At 37.8% G+C, this 22,478-nt stretch overlaps 2 protein-coding genes across 2 annotated transcripts; both read right to left on the reverse strand.

The window, feature by feature from the left end:
• Positions 1-976: 976 nt before the first annotated feature.
• Positions 977-1,963, reverse strand: LOC142446772 (olfactory receptor 52N2). Its single transcript, XM_075548513.1, has one exon. The coding sequence runs from the start codon at positions 1,931-1,933 to the stop codon at positions 977-979; it is 957 nt and encodes a 318-aa protein (XP_075404628.1). The 5' UTR covers positions 1,934-1,963.
• An 11,453-nt stretch (positions 1,964-13,416) lies between these two features.
• On the reverse strand, positions 13,417-14,385 carry LOC142446773 (olfactory receptor 52N2-like). The gene has a single exon (XM_075548514.1). It carries the CDS (start codon positions 14,377-14,379, stop codon positions 13,417-13,419), a length of 963 nt encoding a protein of 320 aa, XP_075404629.1. The 5' UTR covers positions 14,380-14,385.
• Positions 14,386-22,478: the final 8,093 nt, after the last annotated feature.

Below are 22,478 nucleotides of genomic sequence, written 5' to 3' on the forward strand. Positions count from 1 at the left end.
GTTAGTTGATTTTCAACATCTTTCCAAAGAGCAACGCTAATGAAGCTAATTATAAGAATAACTAAATGTCTATAAAAGAAAGAATGAATGGGTGAACCAAGAGGTGAATGCGTTGCTTATTAAATGCATTAGTACTTTAATCAATACTCTGGGTAGCCTTCCTGAAAATGTTTTTAAGTCCATTTTAAAGAGAGGTTGAAAGCTGATATTAGGGGGGAAATACAATTCTCAGGCATGACTGATGAAACATAGTGTATTTTAGAATACATATACCCAACATGAAAAACTGAGAGAATTCACAGAGCATCTACATCTGGATTACATTAAACATATTGAGGAAATATAAAGTCTGATTTCAGTTAAAAATTATATATCAATACTGGTCCATTCATTGCAGCAAACATACCACACAAATGTAAGATGCTAATAATAAGGATGCTTGGATATGAAGTATGTAGGTTTTATCTTCTCAATTCTTCTAACAACCTAAAACAGAAAGAAAAAAAAAACATACTGAAAGATGTTTCAACAAAGGGCTCACATATACCTAGAGCAAGAATGGCTTCCTCTAAACAGAATCTGTTTCTTCACAGAAACCCTGTGTGCTTCTGTCACTCTGTTTCTCCTTGCACAGTGAACACGCATCTTGACAGGTGGCCTGCATTCTCATGGTCTTACCTGTTTTGTCTCACCAGACACGTGACTCTGAAAATCCTTAGGTAAAATGCAAGCTATACCAGAAATGGATAGGTTTACATCTTTATTCTGTATTATTCTTATTTTCAGCAGATAGTTGCGGACATTTCAGCTGACAAGAAACCATTTAGATAGCCAACATCAGACTGGTCAAGGCTTCAGATATTTTTATCAGAATAACACATGTTTTTAATAACTTTTCATTCACATCTTTTACAAATCCCTTCTCAATTCCCTTTTTCCCCTGTGAGCAATAAACTGACTGCACGATTCATTCATCTTAAGTAAAGACAATCTTCTCTCCAAATAAAAACTTGATCACCCCTTCCCGGATCTGCTTGGTCTTTACTCCATAAACAATGGGATTCATGGTAGGGGGCAGTAGCAGATACAGGTTGGCCACAATAATGTGAATGTGGTGAGGGATAATATGTCCGCCAAAGCGGTGAGTGAAAAAAGTGAAAAAGGCTGGAACGTAGGTGATCACGATGGCACAGATGTGAGAGGTGCAGGTGCTGAAGGCTTTGTGACGAGCATCGGCTGATGACAGACTCACCACTGCCCTCAAGATCATTGTGTAAGACACTGAGATACAACAGATGTCAAACACACCGATCAGGAGAGCAACCATCAAACCATAAATAGCATTGATCTTGAAATCGCCACAGGACACCTTGGCCACAGACATGTGATCACAGTAGGTGTGAGGAATGACATTTCCCAGGCAGTAGGGCAGGCGCTTGGTGAGGAAGGTGAATGGCATGATGAGCGCCACACTCCTCAGGAAGGTGGCAAGGCCAGCCTTGGCGATGACAGGGTTGGTGAGGATGGTGGAATATCTTAGAGGGTAGCAAATGGCCACGTAGCGGTCCAGTGCCATGAGCATCAGCACTCCGGACTCCATCCCAGTCAGCATATGTACAAAAAACATCTGCACCAGGCAGGCATTGAAGTCAATCTCTTTGCGGTTGAACCAGAATATGCATAGCATATTGGGCACAGTGGTGGTGCACAAGGTGACATCGGTGAAGGAGAGCAGGGCCAGGAAATAGTACATGGGTCGGTGCAGAGTCTCCTCATGGCTGATGAGATAAATGAGGCCACAGTTCCCCACTACAGCGATGATGTACATGAAGCAGAATGGCAGGGAGATCCAGATGTGTGAAGCCTCCAGCCCAGGGACACCATTCAAGAGAAAGAACCCTGGGGTCAGGCTGGAGCTGTTGGGCCCATACATAATAGCTGACAGGAGGAGAAGGTATTACATCCCTTAGAGGTGGTGACTCTGGCTCTCTAGAGAAAAATAATAATACAAAGATTAGCATAAAGTTTGGAAACCAAATGTAATAAAGAGGTTTTCATTAGAACTTGGAAATTATTAAAGGTTACCAAGTCATCAGTCAGATTATTTAGCTTCATATTTCACCTCTTCATACCTACTGAGTGATATTGGCATGCTATTTAACCTCTTATAGGTCAGTTTTCTTAATTGAAAGTAAGGATGACAATTGTGCTAACCTCAGCAAGTGCTTTAAATTATACCGTAAAATAATCAATACAAGATGCTGGAACTGTGTGTCATATACCGAGAAGATTTTATAAAATTAGAAATAATTGCTATGGGTGCTATTTATGTTGGTATTAGAGATCTACCTTATCTTGATTAGTATATGTAAATTCAAATTGAGCTGTTCAACAATGATCTAACCAAGTCCCATTATAGACATTTCCAGGAGAACTGTAGTACGACATTCTGAAGATTGTACTAATATTGAGAGAATGAGAAATGGACTTAGATGCAAATGCTACTAGGGCTTCTACAAGGTTGAAATATGTTCTGATGTTTAGACAGAAAACAAACGTAATCTCTGCATTCTTACCTAAAATACCGGAAATATAATCCTGCTAAATTCCTCCATGGTTTCTTGCAACTTTCGGTATCCAAGTCTTGTGACTTTCACACAGAAAATTGATCTCCATGAGATCTTACCTGCAATGCTTATATTTCTTCTCAGGTAGCCAGGGGGATCCCATACCGCAATACTGGAAGGAAGGGACTAGGATTTGACAATACAGTGGGAGGAGGAAATTTTGGGTTCTTCTGAACTGGATTATAAACTAAAATTCATCACCCACTTTAGAAAATTCTAAGGATCATCCAAGATCAATATCATGTAGGTGAACAATCAACCCACAATCATGAAATCAGCAATAAATCAAGTCAGAATAAGTTATGTCCTCCCCCATAGTAAATAAAATATGTCTTTCTACATATTTTTTGCCAGATGGCCCTCAAGGATGCAAATACATTCTGATACTGGGTGAGCTATTTGCAAACTTCCTTTTTACTTAAAATAAGAAAACCTTGATGGCAAAGTCTCTTTTCTCGAGAAATATAATAACAGAATTTTTGTTGCACAGTCAGATTAACCCTGTTTGCCACACTCACTTTTAATGTGGGGAGTAATAACACTGCATGCCTCAAAAAGGCGAAGATGACAAGTAATTCCTGAGTGCTACTTGCCATCTATTAAGTAAATGATGCAGGTTATCTACTCGTTTCCTTCTTTGTGTTGTTGTTAGGTGCCATCAAATCAGTTCACTTTTTACTTATCCTATAGGAGTATATACAAATGGTTCTCCATGTGCTACATGCCACTCCAGTTTATAATAATACATTGTGAACAAAATAGCAAATTGTTTCTAGTCCTGAGGTATATTAAATTCCAAGTTGATCGATGTATTTAAGTTGGCACTGACATAGTGGATATATGCTATATTTCTTATACATGAGGAAATGGGAGCCCAGGAAGACTCAATAAATTGTATTAAGCCACAGTAATTAAAAATTGATAGTCAAGAGCCAACATTTAAAGTCATGGCTGTTTGACTTCAAGACCATGTGCTCAATCTATATTTGCTGTCCTCATTCACTGAGCCTAACCGTGAAGAAAAGTCACATAAACAGCTGTTAGAAGTCATGGTGAGATAATCAGTCAGAAGAGAGAGCTTACTCTTAATGTCCTTTAAGAAACAAAATAAAACCAATGTGTGAAGTCAAACTCTGAAAGTTTATCTTTTGCATTATATATGTGTTTATCTGCCAACTGAAAGAAATGTAGTTTGCATCCACCAAAAATTCTGCAGGACCCTGTGAGGAAAGATCTGGAAAGCTACCTTTGTAAGGATTACGGCAAAGGAAAGCTTGTGAGGAAGTTCTACTTCCTTTCTTACAGAGTTGCTATGAGTTGAAATCCACTCCATGGTACACAACATTGGAGTTGAATGGGAGGACTGATATAGGGAAGTTCTTTTGGGGAATTCTTCCTCCACACTTTGTAAGATTCAAATCTACTCTTGATTTAATTTCTACTTCCCTACAGAGAACATTCCTACTGATAGCAGATATGAATGGTATTACTATTGCTGATGTCAAGTTCCATCAAGTGCTTTGATTCATAGGGATTCTAGGCACAAAAGACGGAGACACGGCTCCGTCCTGTACTACTCTCCTCACAATGGTTGCTTTGCCTGTGTCATTGTGTAACCTCTGTGTCAATCTATTTCAGTGAGATTTTCTCTTAATTAAAAGAAAAAGTTTGCAAATTTTCTATTAGAATTCACTATTGCCTGCACTGCTTTATCTCAAGAAGCATGAGATCGTTTAAAATTGATTTCATAATTTTAAAAATTCTGCTTCCCTTCTTAGTCCCTAAACAAATGGGGCTGTGTTCTAGGTAGAGTTAAGAAAAAACACTGAGGTTCCCATTACCTGCATCTCAACACATGTTTTTTTTTTCATTTTAAGAAAAGATTTGCATTTTAGGAAATTCACTCTGAAAATTGCTCAAGCGTACCTCAGTTTCAACGAAGACCAGGCTGTTGTGCATGACTGAGACTCTGGAGAACCAAGAGTTCCTCCACAATTGGATGCTTACTCTTTGAATTTCTGCCTCTTTTGAATATGCTCCAAACTTGAGTGTTTTGACCTGATTGGGTCTTCTCAGTTGGATGCCCCAGAGGTCTCTGGTTAGAAGGGAAAGGTCCTTTGGGTCTTTTGTGAAAAACAATATGACTATCTAGGATAAATACCTTCTCCCAGGTGTGAATCCTGAATGATATGTCTGAAAATCATTTAAAAATTATCTATTTTTCATCTACATTGATTAATATAATAATTGCCCAAGTCTCTAATAAGAAAAAATTTAAATATTAAAATATATGAAACCATTCAGCAAATTAATATTATCATTCACAATAATATGAATATATGAAACATTTATCTCTCAAGATAGAGTATATAAATGACATAAATATGTGGACACAAGCTTATTTACAGCTTGGGAATTATAATAAAATAGTCTTGCATCAATTTTTGTATATAATTCATTACATACTATTTTCTTCTTGTTATTTTATTATGGGGCTAATCCTGAAAGGATTGGAAAAAGCTTGCAACACTTTATATTTCAGGTGGGGAATTCATGAGGATTTCTCCTAAACCTAGAGAAAATATTAAAAAGAACTCTTCAAGCAGCCACTGAAAGCATAATATAAAACACTCCTGGAGCACTAATTCTCATATATTGTTGATGGAAGTGTAAAATGATCTGACTAATTACAGAATACTATCTTTTTAAGTCACACATGCTCTAACCCTATGGCCCAGCAGTTATATTCTTAGATTTTGAACAACAAAATAAATATTTGTCACAATGATTTGTATATGGATGCTCACAAAAGCCATCAACAAATCCAAGAATGAGTGATGTATGTATAAAACGGTCTATGCCAAATAAATAATTAAGTAATACACTGTGTATGGAAAATATAAATCAACCTGAAATAATATATTATCCAAAACACCTAGATAGAAAGCATACATATTTTATTACTCTATTAAAATCAAGTCCAAAACCAGTTATATCACTAATTTAAGGTGATAAAAATGAGAAAATAATAGCTTCTGAGATCAGAAAAAGCCTAAGATTCAATTATTACTTCAATTCAATGTTAGTTTGCAGGCTCATCTAGTGAGGCTAAAAGTATTATAAATTGAATAAATAGTTAAAATTGTAATTGTTGAAGACTATCTGTTAAGAAAAAGGAATCCTGGTGGGGTAGTGGTTGCAAGTTGGGCTGCTAACTGCAAGGTCAGTAGTTTGCAACCACCAACCGCTCTTCAGCAGAAAATGCAGAAAGTGTCACTGCTCCAAGAAGGGGCCTGTCATAAGAACAAATTGTTCTGGGAGACGCTGGACAGTGTAAGACACGACAAAACAATAATAATTTATAAATTATCAAGGGTTCATGAGGGAGGGGGGAGCAGAGAGAGTGGGGGAAATGAGGAGCTGATACCAAGGGTTTAAGTGTAAAGCAAATATTTTGAAAATGATGTGGGCAAGGAATGTACAAATGTGCTTGACACAATTGATGTATATATGGATTGTGATAAGAGTTGTATGAGTCCCCACTAAAAGGATTTAAAAAAAAACTAGTTGTTCTTAGATTGGGGTTAGAATTAAGTGTAATCCCAAAATTCATTCATGTATCTATGATTTATATATGTCTCTGGTTCACTTTAGAGACATTATAACATTTTACAGTAGAGAACATTATAAATCACCCCGAGGCATAAGGTAATTCTATTAATAGTATTGTTAATGATCCAAGGGTATATAATTTAAAACACTATTAAGAAAAGGAAATTATGCAAATATAGGCCAACTCTTTGTGATATGATCCTGCTCAATGATTACTCTCATAAAGAAATCACTGAAGATTGGGTATTATAGCAAAGTGTAGTGAAGAAACAGATGGTGCCCAGCTATCAGAAAGTAAACAACAGAAAAGTGGATGAAGGGAAACAGGATGATGTAAGTTATGAAAATAATAATCTGTAATGGTGTACCTATATTTACATATATGTACCTATGTACATGTGAACATTGCCCTCTTTGTTATGCTAATGAAGTCATGTTGTCTAAATCGATACAATAAACTGGTACTCACACAATGTGTACTGAGTAAAGGCCAGAGAGTTTCCAAGACTGACCTTTTGAAAGCAGTCCACCAGGACTGTCTTCCTACACTTCTCTGGAAGTGAGAAGTGCCCCCCAGGACTTCCCTAAAGATTATTGTTGTTAATTGCGATTCCTGTTGATTCCAACTTATAAGGACCCTATAGAAGGACGTAATGCTGTGCCGTCCTAAGAAGAGTTGCTGTGTTAGAACCCTCAAGATCACAGCTACAGACGCCTTATGTCCGAGTTCTATGTTGTAGCACATGGAGTCGTCATAAGATAGACTTGACGCTATGGCAGTGGGGATGGTTTTTGGTTTATCAAGATGTGTTGTGCTTGTCTTTCCTCAAATGTTTATTATAGTATCATGTTCTCTGTCTTTGGACTGATGGGCATGGATATTTTAGTTCTTTAAGAAACAGTGCAAGCCTGTGCGATCACGAGGTGTCGAAGGGATCAGGTATAAGGCATCATCAGAAAAAAAAATCTTACCATAGTGAATGAAGGGGGAAGTGCAGAGTGGAGACCCAAAGCCCATTTGTTGGCCACTGGAGATCCCCTCAGAGAGGGGCCTAGGGGAGATGAGTCAGTCAGGGTGCAATGTAGCACCAATGAAAAATACAGCTTTCCTCCAGTTCCTAAATGCGTCCTCCCCCTTAACTACCATGATCCAAATTTTACCTTGTAAGTCTGGATAGAGCAGAGGATGTACACTGGTGCAGATAGGAGCTGGAGGCACAGGGAATCCAGGGTGGATGATACCTTCAGGACTGGGGGTGTGAAGGGTGATACTGGGAAGGTAGAGGGTGAGTGGGTTGGAAAGAGAGAACTGATTACAAGGATCTACATGTGACCTCCTCCCTGGGGGACGGACAACAGAAAAGGGGGTGAAGGGAGACGCCAGACAGGGCAGGATATGACAAAATAATAATTTATAAATTATCAAGTGTTCATGAGGGAGGGGGGAGGGGGGAGGGAGGGGGAAAAGAGGACTTGATGCAAAGGGCTTAAATGGAGAGCAAATGCTTTGAAAATGATGAGGGCAAAGAATGTACAGATGTGCTTTATACAATTGATGTATGTATGGATTTTGATAAGAGTTGTATGAGTCCCTAATAAAATGTTAAAAAAATTAAAAGAAACAGGGCAATTAGTACAGATTCTAGAGTTTATGTTATGCTTCATCACATGATTAAGTATGACCTTCATATGTGATTTTTCCTCTATAATTCTCCTTTTGATAACAGCTTTCAGATTCTTTTCTTGCTTTTAGTTTGATACTCTGTCGTTTCGGAAATATATGTAACAGATGTTTCTGTGTGTTTGGGGGTGGGGTCGAGTGTACATTCCTGTTCATATGCCGACTGGCAGCCTGAACAGAATTCTCCAAACGCCAGCATTTCTCTTTCTACCAAGTGCTGTGGAAACATTTCCAACTCATGACAACACGGGACATCCGAGCGAAACATCAATGCCGCCTCCAGGGTCTGGCTGGAAATGGGTATGCTTGAGGCTGTGCTTGCAGCCCATGTGTCAGTCTGTCTCCTTGGTAGCCTGCCTCTTTTCCACTGACCTTCGATTTCACCAAGTATGATGTACCTCTCCATCGAGTGGCCTTTCCTGATAAGGGGTCCCAAGCAGTGAGAGGAAGCCTTGCAGTCTTCACTTCTGAAGAGCATTCCAGTTAGACTTCTTCAGAGATAGCTTTGTTTTCTCTTCTGTAATTCCCTGTTGCTTTCAAAATTTTCACTAGCACTATGATGCAAATGCATCAATTGTTCTTCAGTTTTCCTTATTCATCGCCCAATTTTATATGTGCATAAGGCATTAAAAGTGGCTTGGGGCAAGTGCACCTTAGTTTGCAAAGTGACATCCGCTCTGCTCTTTATTACATTACAAAGGGATCAGGCAGTAGATTTGCCCAATACAATACATTCTTTGCTTTCAAGGCTGTTGCTTCTGTAAGTGCTGACTATAGATCCAAGCAAAATAAAATTTTTGACAACTTCAGTTTTTTTTCCTGTTTATCATGATATCTCTTGTTAGTTGTGAGGACTCTGTATTCTTTACATTGAGTTGTAATTCATACTGAAAGCTGCAGTTCTTGGTATTCAGCATCAAGTCCTCCTCACTGCCAGGAAACAAGTTTGTGCCATTAGCATATCAAAGGCTTTAAATAATTTTACTCCAATTCAGATGCTGCATTCTTCTGTAAATAATCCAGCTTTGGGGGTTATTTGCTCAGTCAGTCTGGTGAAAGGATCCAACCCTGTCACACACTTTTCCTGAATTCAAACTACTCAGCATCACCTTGTTCTTTTTACAGATTCCGCATGCACAAAATGAAGTGTTCTGGAATTTCTACCCTTTTAAAGTGATCCATAGTTAATTATGATCCACAAAATGGAATGTCTTTGCATAACCAGTAAAACACAAGTAACCATCTTGCTAGTATTCTCTGATCTCAGCCAAGATCCATCTGACATCAGCAATTATATCTCTGGTGCTGCATTCTCTTATGAATCCAACTTGAATTTTTGTCATCTCCCTGCCAAGGTACTGCTGCAACTGCTGTTGAATGATCTGCAGCATGTGTCATTTGTGATATTATTCAGTACTTTCTGCATGCTGTTGGGTCTCCTTTCTTTGGTCTGGGCCATAAATATAGATCTCTTCAAGTTGGGAGCCAGGTAGCTGCCTTACCAATTTCTTAGTATACACAAATGAGTCCTTCCAATGCTCCTTCAACTTGCTGAAACATTTCAATTCGTATTCTGTCAATTTATGGAGCCTTGTTTTTCACTAATGCCTTTAATGCAGCCTGGACTTCTTTCTTCAGTATCATGGCTTCTTGATCATGTGCTACCTCCTGAAATGGTTACATGATGACCAATTCTTTTTGGTACAGGAATTCGGTGTATTCCTTCCATCCTTTTTGATGCTTCCTACATCATTCATTATCTCCCCAATAGAATCTGTGTGTTTCCACTTGAGGTTTGAAAGTTTTCTACCATTCTTCCAGCTTTAGATATGCTGATCATGTTTTCCCTCTTTTACTTTCTAGACCCAGTCTTCGCATTTCATTACCATACTCTACTTCGTCTATTTGAGCTGTCCTTGGCAATTTGTTGTTCAGCATTTGAAATACCAATAACATTGCTTCCAGCATCACAGCAATGCACAAACTACCAGAGTATGACAAAGTGACAGACAAGTGGCAAGATAAAATGACAATGATCAATGTAGTAAGAACAGATGACAATTTATGTCCCTTGATGGCACAAATAGATAAACACTCAGCCTTTAATTGAAAAGTTGGTGGTTTGAATCCACCCAGGAGCACTTTGAAAGAAAGAGTTGACCACCTACTGTCCAATGATCAGGCATTGAATACCTATGAAGCACAGTTCTTCTCTGGTCTACATGCAGTTCAAAAAGAACCAAACAAAGCCACTGTCATCAAGTAGATTCTGACTCAGAGCAACACATAGGACTGAGGGTAACTGCTCCTGAAGGTTTCTGAAACTGTGCACTGGAGTGAAAATGGACTCACCAGCACCTGGAAAATGATAACATACATTAGCTTAATGCTTTAATCACAACATTACTTCAAGAAACTATATTATATCTCTCTGCCTTTACATTTTTCCAGGGGATAAATATCATATTTCTCTAATCGGTTTCAATGATGCACGTAAAAATTTAACGCATGTTTTATAACTATCAGCAGTGGTACAAGAAAGGGATTGGCAACAAAATTCACAGAACTCAATAGTTTTAAATCCAAAACAAGATTTATTTAATAAATCTTTATATAGGAACTACAGGCCATGTATATCAGTCTTTAGTTTTCAATCTTGAGGGCCCACAGTGATCCATAGGTAGTGTCTTAGTGCCTTCGGGTTTTTCTGCATGGGTTCACGGCCTGGTTACAGCAGACGAGGTCGATGCACTGTGCGACTTTATCATAGTGCAACATGTCTTTGAGCCATCAATACCTCTTTGCAGACAAATTATAAAAGGAATTTCTCCACTGTTCATGAGAAAAAGAACAAAACAGGAAAGGATGGCTATTATATGAAAATACAGAGGCATGCCCTTTCCTCGGTTGCTTTACTTTGGTTTTTAACATGAAAACTTTCAAATCAATTGATACAGATTTTACAATTGTGTTATCTTGATAGAGAAAGAATTTGAATTTGGCAGGAATGGAAGGCAAAATTTAAACTCAAATGGCTGCAAAAAAAGTGTACCAGAGGAATAGAATTGTTTTGCTTATTTTTGTCAGTTTTTTTGTCTTTTTGGCTATATAATTGGTTTAAATGTCAAATATTGTTATACACAATGAGATTGTGATTTTTTTTGGATATACATAGACTTCCTTCTGTGTTCATGAAATAAAGAGTAGTACCTTATTCATAGGTGATTATTCTCTGGAGTACTACTACAATTTCTGTAAAGTAGCTGAGCGTGTGACAGCATTAGAGCTCGCCGCACCAACTTGTTGCTTGTCTGGAGCACAACAATGGGGGGATGCAATAGAAAACATGTAAACGGAATGCTGGAATAGGAGAGTTAGTCCAAAGCTGTTGCAGCCAGTTTTGTGTAGCAATTTCTGGCAATGATTTGGTGGGATTTATACAACTCTCATTTGGGTGTGTAGAGTATCAGTATCCAGTTAGTTTTTGTGGGGAGGAGAGGAGGGGTTCTACTCTATGTCATGCCTAACTTTAAGTAATTTAAATTTAAATGGATTAACAAATCCTCACAAAAATATTATATGAGAGAAATATCATTATATTTCATTACCTTCTTTGTTTTCTAGATGAGAAACCAGAGGACAAAAAGGTTAATTACTACACTTATGTTCACGAGGGTACCATCTGGTAAAGGGGAGACTCTAGCCTTTGTGGCAGTAGGGATGGTTCGGTTGTACTTATGGCCACTATGAATTGGAGCTGCCTCACAGCCTTAACAACACAACAGTTGGGATTAGTCGGTGAACTTTCAATAGTGATGTGATATTATTTTACTTTGAAAATATAGGCTAATTAATTTTGGCATATAGGAGTTACATTTTTACCAGTGACTTTCAAGTTGCCCTGTATCTAAATTTATTAAAGTTGCTTAGGCATCTATTTTATCTTAGCCATTGTGAAGACTATTATTACTTTGCATAGATTAACTATGGAAAGTTTGGAGTACAATAAATACAAATGAGGCATGATATGGAAGATGTACTTTTAAAAAATAAACATTTTACTTCCTGTAGAATATACATTCTGGAAATTTTTTTCCTATTTGCATGATATATGGTGCACCATGAAATAAATAAGAACACATAGTCTTAGCATTTGGTGAGAAGGGAAGTGTTGAGAAATGTTTTCAATTGTGTGTAATGTTTTTTCCCAAAATAATTATAAATATCCTCTTGGCCAGGCAAAAAACAAAAAGCCTTATTTACTGCCATTGAATCATACTGACCCTGTGGGTCAGGGAAGAACTGCCCTTGTGAGTTTCTGAGGCTGCAACTCTCTACCGGAGCAGATAGCCCCATCTTTCTCCTGGGGGTTCAAACTGCTGACCTGGCATTTAGCAGCACAACTCGCAACCACTGCAAGACTGAAGCTTCTCTGACCAGAGCAGATTATTCATTCACTTATTTATCAAATACATGCTGTGTACCTCTAAGTCCCAGGTCCTGCCGTGAATCTTGAAACAATACTAGTAAAACAAAACAAAGACAAAATATCATATACTTCTTCAGTCTAGATAAGGAGTCAGGCATTACATAAATTGTGAGTGGGCAATAATTTGAAGTAAAAATACCAGGAGAGAGGAAGTACTTTGAAACTAACAACTAAAGGATAAGGAAGCATTATTCAGATGAAGAAGAAAGAGTGATTGATGATGGAATATTCCAGACAGAGGAAAAGAAATGTGCAGTCTTTCCCTGAGAAAATTAAAAAATTCCAGGCTTAAATAAGAGTGTCTCTTTTTTTCTCTCATCCTTTTATCAGATAGAGTGATAAAACATCGAATACAGAACTTCAACTTCCAAACCAGGAAACAAAATAAATGTTATAAATATGTATGACTTTATTCCTCTTCATCCTTCATTTAGATCACAGTGATACAAATACATGAATATTCTTCATTATCATTGTAAAAAGAAAATAAAATTTAGACAAATATAAAATGGCTTACGTAATGAGACCAAGCTACAAATATTCTGTAGGGTTAGGAATAGTGGTGATTATAACAGAGTCAATAAAAGAAATTTTCAAAGACATTTTCTACAAACTTTAAGATGCCTTAAATGACATGGTTTTACTCTAAGAATAGTTCTTTAAAGGATTAGGAAATGTTTTCTCTATTTCCCAATGTACATGACATTTAAGCTTTGTTTAACATGCAATATACTTAGATATCTAAGAAAATACAATCACTTCCAAAATGTCTCAAAAGTGTGGTGATGTAGAATTTATTTTCAGAGAAAACTCCTCCAGTTCAGGGGGCATGTTTCTTATTTAATTACTTTTACCATTGATAGAGTGCTATAAGAAGTTAACATTGTTTTGAATATTCAGTGAAATTTGCTTTTAACGATGAGATTATTTTGGTTTGATTTTACACTGAAGCGCTTCTTTTCAAACACTCTTTGTCTTTCCTTGTATTTTTATATTAACTCATGAGTCTATTTCATAGCTAAGACATCTTTCTCCCTAAAAAGTATTTTGATAACTCCTTCTCGGATCTGCTTTGTCTTGACTCCGTAAACAATGGGGTTCAGTGTCGGAGGAAACATCAAATAAAGATTAGCAATAATAATATGTACGTGGTGTGGAATGCTTTGTCCCCCAAAACGATGGGTAAAAATAGTAAATAAGGCTGGAACGTAGGTGATCACGATGGCACAGATGTGAGAGGTGCAGGTGCTGAAGGCTTTGTGACGGGCATCCGCTGATGACAAACTCACCACGGCCCTCAAGATCATCGTGTAGGACACCGAGATACAAAACATATCAAAGCCTCCAATCAGGAGAGCTGCCAAGAGACCGTAAATAGCATTGACCTTGAAATCGCCACAGGACACTTTGGCCACAGACATGTGATCACAGTAGGTGTGAGGAATGACATTTCCCAGGCAGTAGGGCAGGCGCTTGGTGAGGAAGGTGAATGGCATGATGAGCGCCACACTCCTCAGGAAGGTGGCAAGGCCAGCCTTGGCGATGACAGGGTTGGTGAGGATGGTGGAATATCTTAGAGGATAGCAAATGGCCACGTAGCGGTCCAGTGCCATGAGCATCAGCACTCCGGACTCCATCGCAGTCAAGGTGTGCACAACAAACATCTGCACCAGACAGGCATGAAAGTCGATCTTTTTGAGGTTGAACCAGAATATGCATAGCATATTGGGCACAGTGGTGGTGCACAAGGTGACATCGGTGAAGGAGAGCAGGGCCAGGAAATAGTACATGGGTCGGTGCAGAGCCTCCTCATGGCTGATGAGATAAATGAGGCCACAGTTCCCCACTACAGCGATGATGTACATGAAGCAGAATGGCAGGGAGATCCAGATGTGTGAAGCCTCCAGCCCAGGGACACCATTCAAGAGAAAGAACCCTGGGGTCAGGCTGGAGCTGTTAGCCTCAGCCATAATGATTCACAAAATGACATTTTTCTTTCTTTAACAGTAATTTCTTTCTGCATATAAGGAAAACAGAGAGATAAAGTTAGGGGCCAGATAAGAGGGAATTATCTAAACAGGAAAGCTCAAACCTCATGAAATTTCATCTTGTTCTGATAATCGGAGTTTTTCCAACTCTAACAAGATAATCAAGCAGCACAATTTTATATTACAGTATAAATTACCTGTTTAATATTTTGCTTAACTAACTATCCTCATTTTCCTCATCTCTACTGAGCATTACGCTTGCACTTTTAAATTCTAATAACAAGACATAACTGAGATTGTAATTGTCTTCTTCATTCCAATAAGCTATTCCTGTTCCCTACTCTCAGATTTCCCCCAGGCGATTTCAACATGAGTCAAGGCAGCAAAATCATGTGAGCATCATTATCTCACCCAAATATGACCTGTCCTTAACTGTACTTTAACTTTGCAGTTTTCATAATATCTAAAACTTTGACATATTTGTCTTGATTTTAATATTATGAAGAACATTTTTGGTTCATGTCAGCATTGTCAATAATTTCTAGATAGCTTACTCAAGATTCTATATTCTAAATTTTCAGTAAAATAAATGAAAATAATGAAAGATCAGTTTAGTAAAAATTAGATCTTAACTTTTCAAACTCTTTTATCTGATATCAATATCTAGCTGTGAAATCATATAGGAGATTCCTGAAAAAGAAAAAACATTATATTTACCCTAAATTAGTAAGTTTTATGAAATTTTAATAGGTTTTTGGATTAGATATATTTAATTCGGTCCACATGGAAAAAGCACATCAACTTTTGGATAATGAAATCCAGATACAGAAGAGTGAATGGTACTAGAGCTTAAATTTTGAATATGCAGTCTTATGGATAAGCGTGAAAGCCCCAAATCCATAGCCAGGGTCCATATGATTTGCACTTTTGGTGAACCCCTCTGCTCATGGATCAAGGATGAGAATAGTTTTACTGGAGATATAGGTGCCGTGGGTTCAAATTGTCATTTGATCTCCCTTTTGATCTAATGTATATTTGTTCCAGTCTTTAATGTTTTCTGTTTGATGGAGGCTCTTCTCTGTTTTATTTTGTCATGTTGTTGGGTTGGGGTTTTGCTTGTTTGCTTGTTTTGATTGGGCATGTTTTTCTGTTTATAGAATCCAGAATAGATAAAGTAAATGGATTAATGGTTTCCTAAGGACATGCCAGGGGAAGTTATCAGGAAATATGGAGCTAACAAGTACAAAAAAGAAAACAATTTCCTAAATTGATTGTGGTGATAATTACACAACTGCTGAAATGTGTTATATGTTAATGAAACTGTTAACATAAATAAAAATTGTGGGGAGAAATATTAAATATTTCCTTTTGGCTTCCTTACCTTGAAAACATTTAGAATGCCTTTCTCTATCCTCAATGGACTCAAACATAGCAAGGATCATGAGATTAGCATAGGACCTGGCAACGTACTCTGTTATTTGTGACAAGTCAGGGCAGGTTTGATGGTAATCAACAATTCATCTTCAATGCTAGGATCACAGCTTGCAACCCTCGGAGTTTTCCCAAAAGGACTCTGCCTTTTCTTATTTCATTTAAATAAAATGCCTTCAGTTATGACTGGAGACGTGATCAGAAAACACACACTATCATATCTTTGTGCTACTCTTTGGTAGTGAGACAAAAAAATGATTGAATGATATTCTAAGTTTACTGATTCAGGAATAGCAAATTTACCAAACACAGAAAACGATTACTAATTCAAATATCTATCACTTCTCATATATTTCCTGAGCATCTACAATGTATAATCTTGAAAAAGTTATATGAGGCATTATTGGAAAATTTTATATGGAACAGAGATTTTTTATTATCACTTTAAAACTAGACCACAGTGTTAATTTTTGAGCTGCTGTTAAAACTGGAAAGTTAAACTGCTAATGAGGACTGGTTAAAATAAAGAGACCCTCTAATTACACACATGATTTTAGCGATAAAACTCATGTTCGCGGAGGAAAATTGAGGGATCCTAGTCAGTAAAGTAGGACCCCTGGTGGCATAGTGGCTTACATGTTGGCCTGCTGTCCACAAGTTCAGCAGTTCAAAACCATCAGCAACTCCTTGGGACAGAGAAGGCTGTAATGAATTGCAATGTCAGAAGCTCACAACATCAATTCAACCTGTCCTATAGGGTCATTATGAGTAGTAATCCATTTGATGGCAATGAGTGAGAATGGAGTGGTTAAAATATTTCTTTTACTTGAACAAATGAAATAACATAGTGAGAATATTCAATGTCACTGAATTATACATAAGAAGCCCAGGTGGTGTAGCTGATTACACATGGGACTGTTCAAGCCCACCAACCATTCTGCGAGAGAAAGATGAGGCTTTGTGCACCGGGGGAGACTTACAGCCTTGGAGTCCTACATAGAATCAAGGGGATGAAAGTGGGTTGGATCTTGGTTTATAACTGTGCAGGTGAAGATTGCTGACATGGAAAACAGTTTGTTACCTATATTTTTAACAATAAAAAATAAGAAGAAAATGATGCATTCGCCCCAGAATAGACCATACAGCAAAGTCAATGCCAAACATCCACACCATACAGCAGAATTAAATAGACATGTGCTATGTGATAACATAATTGCCATGTAGCATGTATTTCTACATCTTAAGCACTCTAGAAACTATTCCTGAAGGTGTGGCTGATCCTACTTACCAGAGTACATAGAATTTGGGGGAAGGAAATACAAGAGAAGTTTAAGATATAGGGCTTGAGAGTCTCAGTTTTCAAAACTGATAAATCTCAAGTAAATTCTAGTTTCTTGTAAAGAAGTTTTCACAGTCTCCCTCCTAAAATTTTGCAACATGGAGAAACAATCATTGCTCAGTCCTGCCCCAGAGAAAGCTGAGGATGAAAATGTCCAGTGTCCTCGAGCTTTCATGTGTACACCATGATGAAATGAGTTGAACCAATGGAAATTGAGACTAGGTCCAATTAAAGCACACCAAAAAGAACATAATCAATACATCTGAAGAAGTGCAAGCAAACAAGAAATGCATCACCCCTTGCTAACATTGCCACTTGGTAACTGTCCTATATCCCAAGTTATGGTATTCTTAGACAGAAATTTTTATTTTCCTAAGATAATAATATTTTTAGAAATTTCCAAAACTCACTTTAGAAGCAGGCACAATTAAATCTTTCTTCATGGTTGAAAATCCTTAGGAGTTCTTCAAATTCTAGGTTGACATCTTCTTACATAGGGGTTTTAGTTTCCTTGGGGAATCACCAGCAAGGTGTCTCCAGGTTTTTGAGGTCCCCCAAATTAAAACCCTCTGAGGGATCTATTAGAAAGGAAATGAACCTTGAGTATGATGGGAATAGATCTGTATTTAGAAGCTTTTGATTATAAAAGGAACAAAATACATTAATATTTGTTACATTTTCCCAGGTGGGAAATATAGGCACCATGCCTGGTGGTGATGAGCACAGTTAAACATTTATTTTTCTTCTAATAATACAAGAAACGCTTCCTTGGTGCTGAAAATCTGGAAAATACAGAAAATTGTAATAAAGATTTGGAAATCACTTGTAATCCCACTCAGAAATAATCCTAGTATAAAGAGTTGTTTATTTCATTTATTTATTTAATTAGTATTATATCCAATAGACTGAGTTTTAAACATAAATTTCAAACCACATGGAGTTTTGTACACTGTTACTTTTAGGCATAATAATATATTTTGAACAGTTTTTCACAGTATTAAAAGTTAGTAGAAAATATAATTGAAAGGAAAATGTTATAAAAGTTAACTTTACTTCTCATAATTAGCTCCATCCAAATCAAGACACTTTGATAAGTGATTAGACCATCCATTTAGTCCATCCCTGAATAACTTGGGTGTTCTGGGAATATAACCATGTTAATGTAGTCTTTTTTCACATTACTAACTGAAGAAAAATAGATGGCCTTTACATATTTATTTGAGATAAAACTGATGATAACTTCCTGTTCTAGGAGTCGATGCTGACTCATAGTAATCCTATAGGACAGGGTAGAACTGCCCCTGTGGGTTTCTGAGACTAATTCTCTCCAGGAGCAGAAAGCCTCTTCTTTCTCTTTCAGAACGACTGGTGGTTTCAAACTTATCACTTGAGGTTGATAGCCTATCATATAATCCGCTATGCCACCAGGGCTTTTGTGTTTAAGATCAGGAAACAAAAGGAAATCAGGTTCCAAATTACTACTGGTTGGCAAAGGTCTAATGATTTCCCATTGAAAATGCTCCTAAATTTGCCCTTATTTGAGTAGAAAAATTAGTAGAAGCATTGTCATGGTGGAAAATGACTCTGGTAATGGCTTCCTGGGCATTTTTCTGAGAAAGCATCGGCTATTTTTCTCAAAATACTATCATAATAAGCAGATGTTATTTTTCTTCGGCTCTCCAGAAAGTCTATATGAAAAATGTCTTACATATACACAAAAGGACTATTTCCATGACTTTAACCCATGGCCCATCTGTCCAATTTCTACCTCTTTGATGGTGCTTTGTTTACAGGAATGTACTGATAAAGCCATGTTTTATCTACTGTTACAATTCTTCAAATAAATGCTTCAGAATCGAAGCTCAACACTGTGGATAGCCATGGAATAGGAAGTTTGCTGAACTTTAATTTTTCAGACAAAACTGTATAAACTGATCCACTTGAGAAGTCTATGATGGCTATTTGTCTGCTGTCAGTTCCTGGTCCTCTTCAGGAAGGGCCTCGACAAGACTGTCTCCTCATGTATTTTTAAGAATCATCTTAGGCTGCAGGCTTCAATTTCAGCATCAACTTGTACCTTCTTAAAATGAGTTATCCATTTGTAAACTGCTTATTTCTCCGGGCCATTATCGCAGTAAATTTTCTATGCAGCATCAGTGATGTAATCCTTCTTCCACCATTGCTTCACCATGAATTTGATGTTTGGTCTTGCTTAGCAGAATTTATGGTGCCCTGATTAGGAGCTCTTTTCTGATGTCTTGTCCTTCTTAGTGTGTCAAACTTAATCCTCCTCAGACATATCATATCATACTAATGCACACTGATTCTGGTGCTACCCCCACCCCACCAGAATGAAATCTATAAAGTTATGCTTGATAAGCATTTTCCATGAAAATGTTGAAGACATGGTTTATTCTGACTGTATTTGTCACAGTAAACATGTTCTACAGTGTTTCAATGACTGATTTTTCAGAAATAGATCAACAGGTCTTTTTCGATGGGTGGTCTTGAACTTCCAGCCCTTATATCAGCAGCCACTCATATGAATTGTATGTACCACCCCGGGACTCCTTTAATACAATAGTGTGCTAAATTTAATTAAAGACTTCCTTATTATTGAATAGAGCTCTGGTGACGTGGTAGCAATGTCTTGGGCTGCTATCCTCAAGGTGAACAATCCACTGCTCCGAGGAGAAAGATGAGGCTTTCTATTATAGTAAAGAGGTGCAGCCACAGAAACCTACAGGGCTCCTTAGAGGCAAGGATGGTTAGACTGAGTCTCATGTACTTTGGACATGTTGCCAGGCGAGACAGGTCCTCATGCTTGCTAAATTAGGCGGGGCAGGGGGAGGCAGCAAAACAAAAGGAAGTCCCTTGGCGAAATGGATCGACACAGCGGCTGCAACAATGAGCTTACACATAAGAACAATGGTGAGGCTGGTGCAAGACCAGGCGGGGTTTTGTTCTGTTCTACAGAGGGTTGCTATGAAACTATATTCAATAGCACCACACAAGAACCAAAGCGAGGTTAAGACACGAACCATCGTAATTATGTTATTAAAGGATCAGCACAAATTATCATGATAATATTGTATTGGATTTCACTTCTACACACAGTGAGTGGACTGCATCTCTCTAAGTATTTATTGTGATCACTTCATCCTGGATTGGTGAGAATGGTTTTGTGCCCTTTGTTGGGAGCTGTGGCATCAACAACGAGGGCAAGGGCTGAGGTCTTCTACTGCCTGGAAGCTCTGTAGCCACTGATAAGGCCATAAGCAGCACAATAAACAGGACAAAAAGCCTATTTGGGCACAGCTCTGAAAGTCAACGCCTTTTGGAAGTGCTCCTCTTGTGAAGGGAAATGTATCATGAAAAAGTGGGAGCTGAAGTCAGACAACCAAATTCTGTCATTAGACAGTGTGTCCAAGTCCAGCTGATCACGAATGACAAGAAACCACAGCCCTCATGGCTAAGAACAGTTGAGTGGATTTTATTGAGGAAAACAATGAAGTTCTTGGTGCTTGATTTTCTCGCGAAGGTCATGCTATTGGTGACATGCCTGGACAAGGTTGGCAAAGTAGCCAATGTGTCGCATTTGGCCTTCTACAAAGGCAGTAAGAAAGACCAAGATCATAAGTTTTGATGATTAAAATGGGGCACTAATAAAATTTCTTTGCCAGAAAAGCAAAATAAAAGAATGTTATTCTTGCTGGAGTGAACTTACTTGAATTCACATGAACTTCATTAGTATTTATTATCAGTATTATTAGTATTTATTATAAGATATTATAGTATTATTAAAAGTATAGTTTTAAAAATGTTTTTGGACAATTGTTTTCTCCTCCTATGATTATTCATTCACTTCCTTGTGGATTTTTTTTAGTGGAGGTGTTAGTGTTCATTTTATTTACATACTAAGTAATATAGCCCATTTTCAGTCATCATTTGCAAACGTTTTTCCAAAACCAGATTTATTTCATTTTATGATTCTCTACATTTTATTTCATGATACCCAGAGTGTGTTAGTATGGGTAGACTAGAGACACAAATCCAGGGAGACTCATCTGGGTATAAGAGAGAGTTTTATATAAAGGGTAATTGTACATTAAGAAAGCAACCCAACCCAGTTCAGGTCGAGTCCATAATTTTGATATTAGCCCATATGGCTGAAACCAACCCATAAAGTCATCTTCAAACTCACAAAACACATGCAATGACACTAAATGCAGGACGATCACAGGCCATCGGGTAGAAAATCTTTGGATCCAGCGGAAGTATAAGCATTTCAGTGCTGGTAGGGGTCTCCACGTGGCTTCTCTAGGTAAGGGCACAAGGGTAGTTCCATGTGTCTTGTCAGGGAGTGAATAGAGAGAGTGTGTCTTCTGCCTCCAAGGAGGAAATACCGGAATTCTCAGGAGAGAGCCACGCCCACACAGAGGCCTCATTGGCTATGATCTGATTGACAGACTAGACTCCACCCTTTGCTCCTAATCCTCTCAAATTGATACCTGATTATTTAACTAACACACAGAACTTGTATTTTCAAATCTTTAAAATAATTAATTATTTATATTTTCCAAAACCATTTTATTGGGAGTTAATACAAATGTCATATAATTCTATGGTTCGATCACACCAAGCAACATTGCACACTTGCTCCCACAATCCGTTTCAAAACATTCTCTTCCTTCTTGAACTCCTTGACATCAGCTCCCTGTTACCACCACCCCCCACCCACAGTACCTCCAAGAAACCCTTATTCTACGTGCTGACTCTATAGGTTCATCACTCCTGGGTTTCATATACTGAAAACAGAAAAACATATAACTAAAATTCAAGAGGGTCACTCCCAATGACAAAATACATCTGAGATGAACCCCAAAATGAACAAAAACAAACAAACCAAACAGAAAATGTGGAAAACCAAATCAAGTTCAACTTGCATGAGAGGGGGGATCAACTGACAAGGTTTTAACCATTCAATTTAGGTCTATCATTTTGATCACTTATACTCATCTTTCTAATGTGCTTTGTTTGGTAACCAGTTTCTTCCTGTCTCTTTATTGTGGATAGAGGGAACTCACCCGAGTATTGTTTCCTGCATAGATCTAACAAATATGTATTGGGCTCCCGTCATCCATAGCCCTCTGTAACTGTACTCTTATAATCTTGGCTCTGACTGTATTTCCACTTTTGTCTTCAGATTTATGATTGACAAACCTTCTGTCCCTGAATGTGCCTCTTCCATGTGGACTTAGTTGCCATCTCACTTAGATGGTTGCTTGTTTGGAGACAAGCATTTAAGATC

This window comes from Tenrec ecaudatus, chromosome 4 (genome assembly GCF_050624435.1).
Source record: "Tenrec ecaudatus isolate mTenEca1 chromosome 4, mTenEca1.hap1, whole genome shotgun sequence".
NCBI lineage: Eukaryota > Metazoa > Chordata > Mammalia > Afrosoricida > Tenrecidae > Tenrec > Tenrec ecaudatus.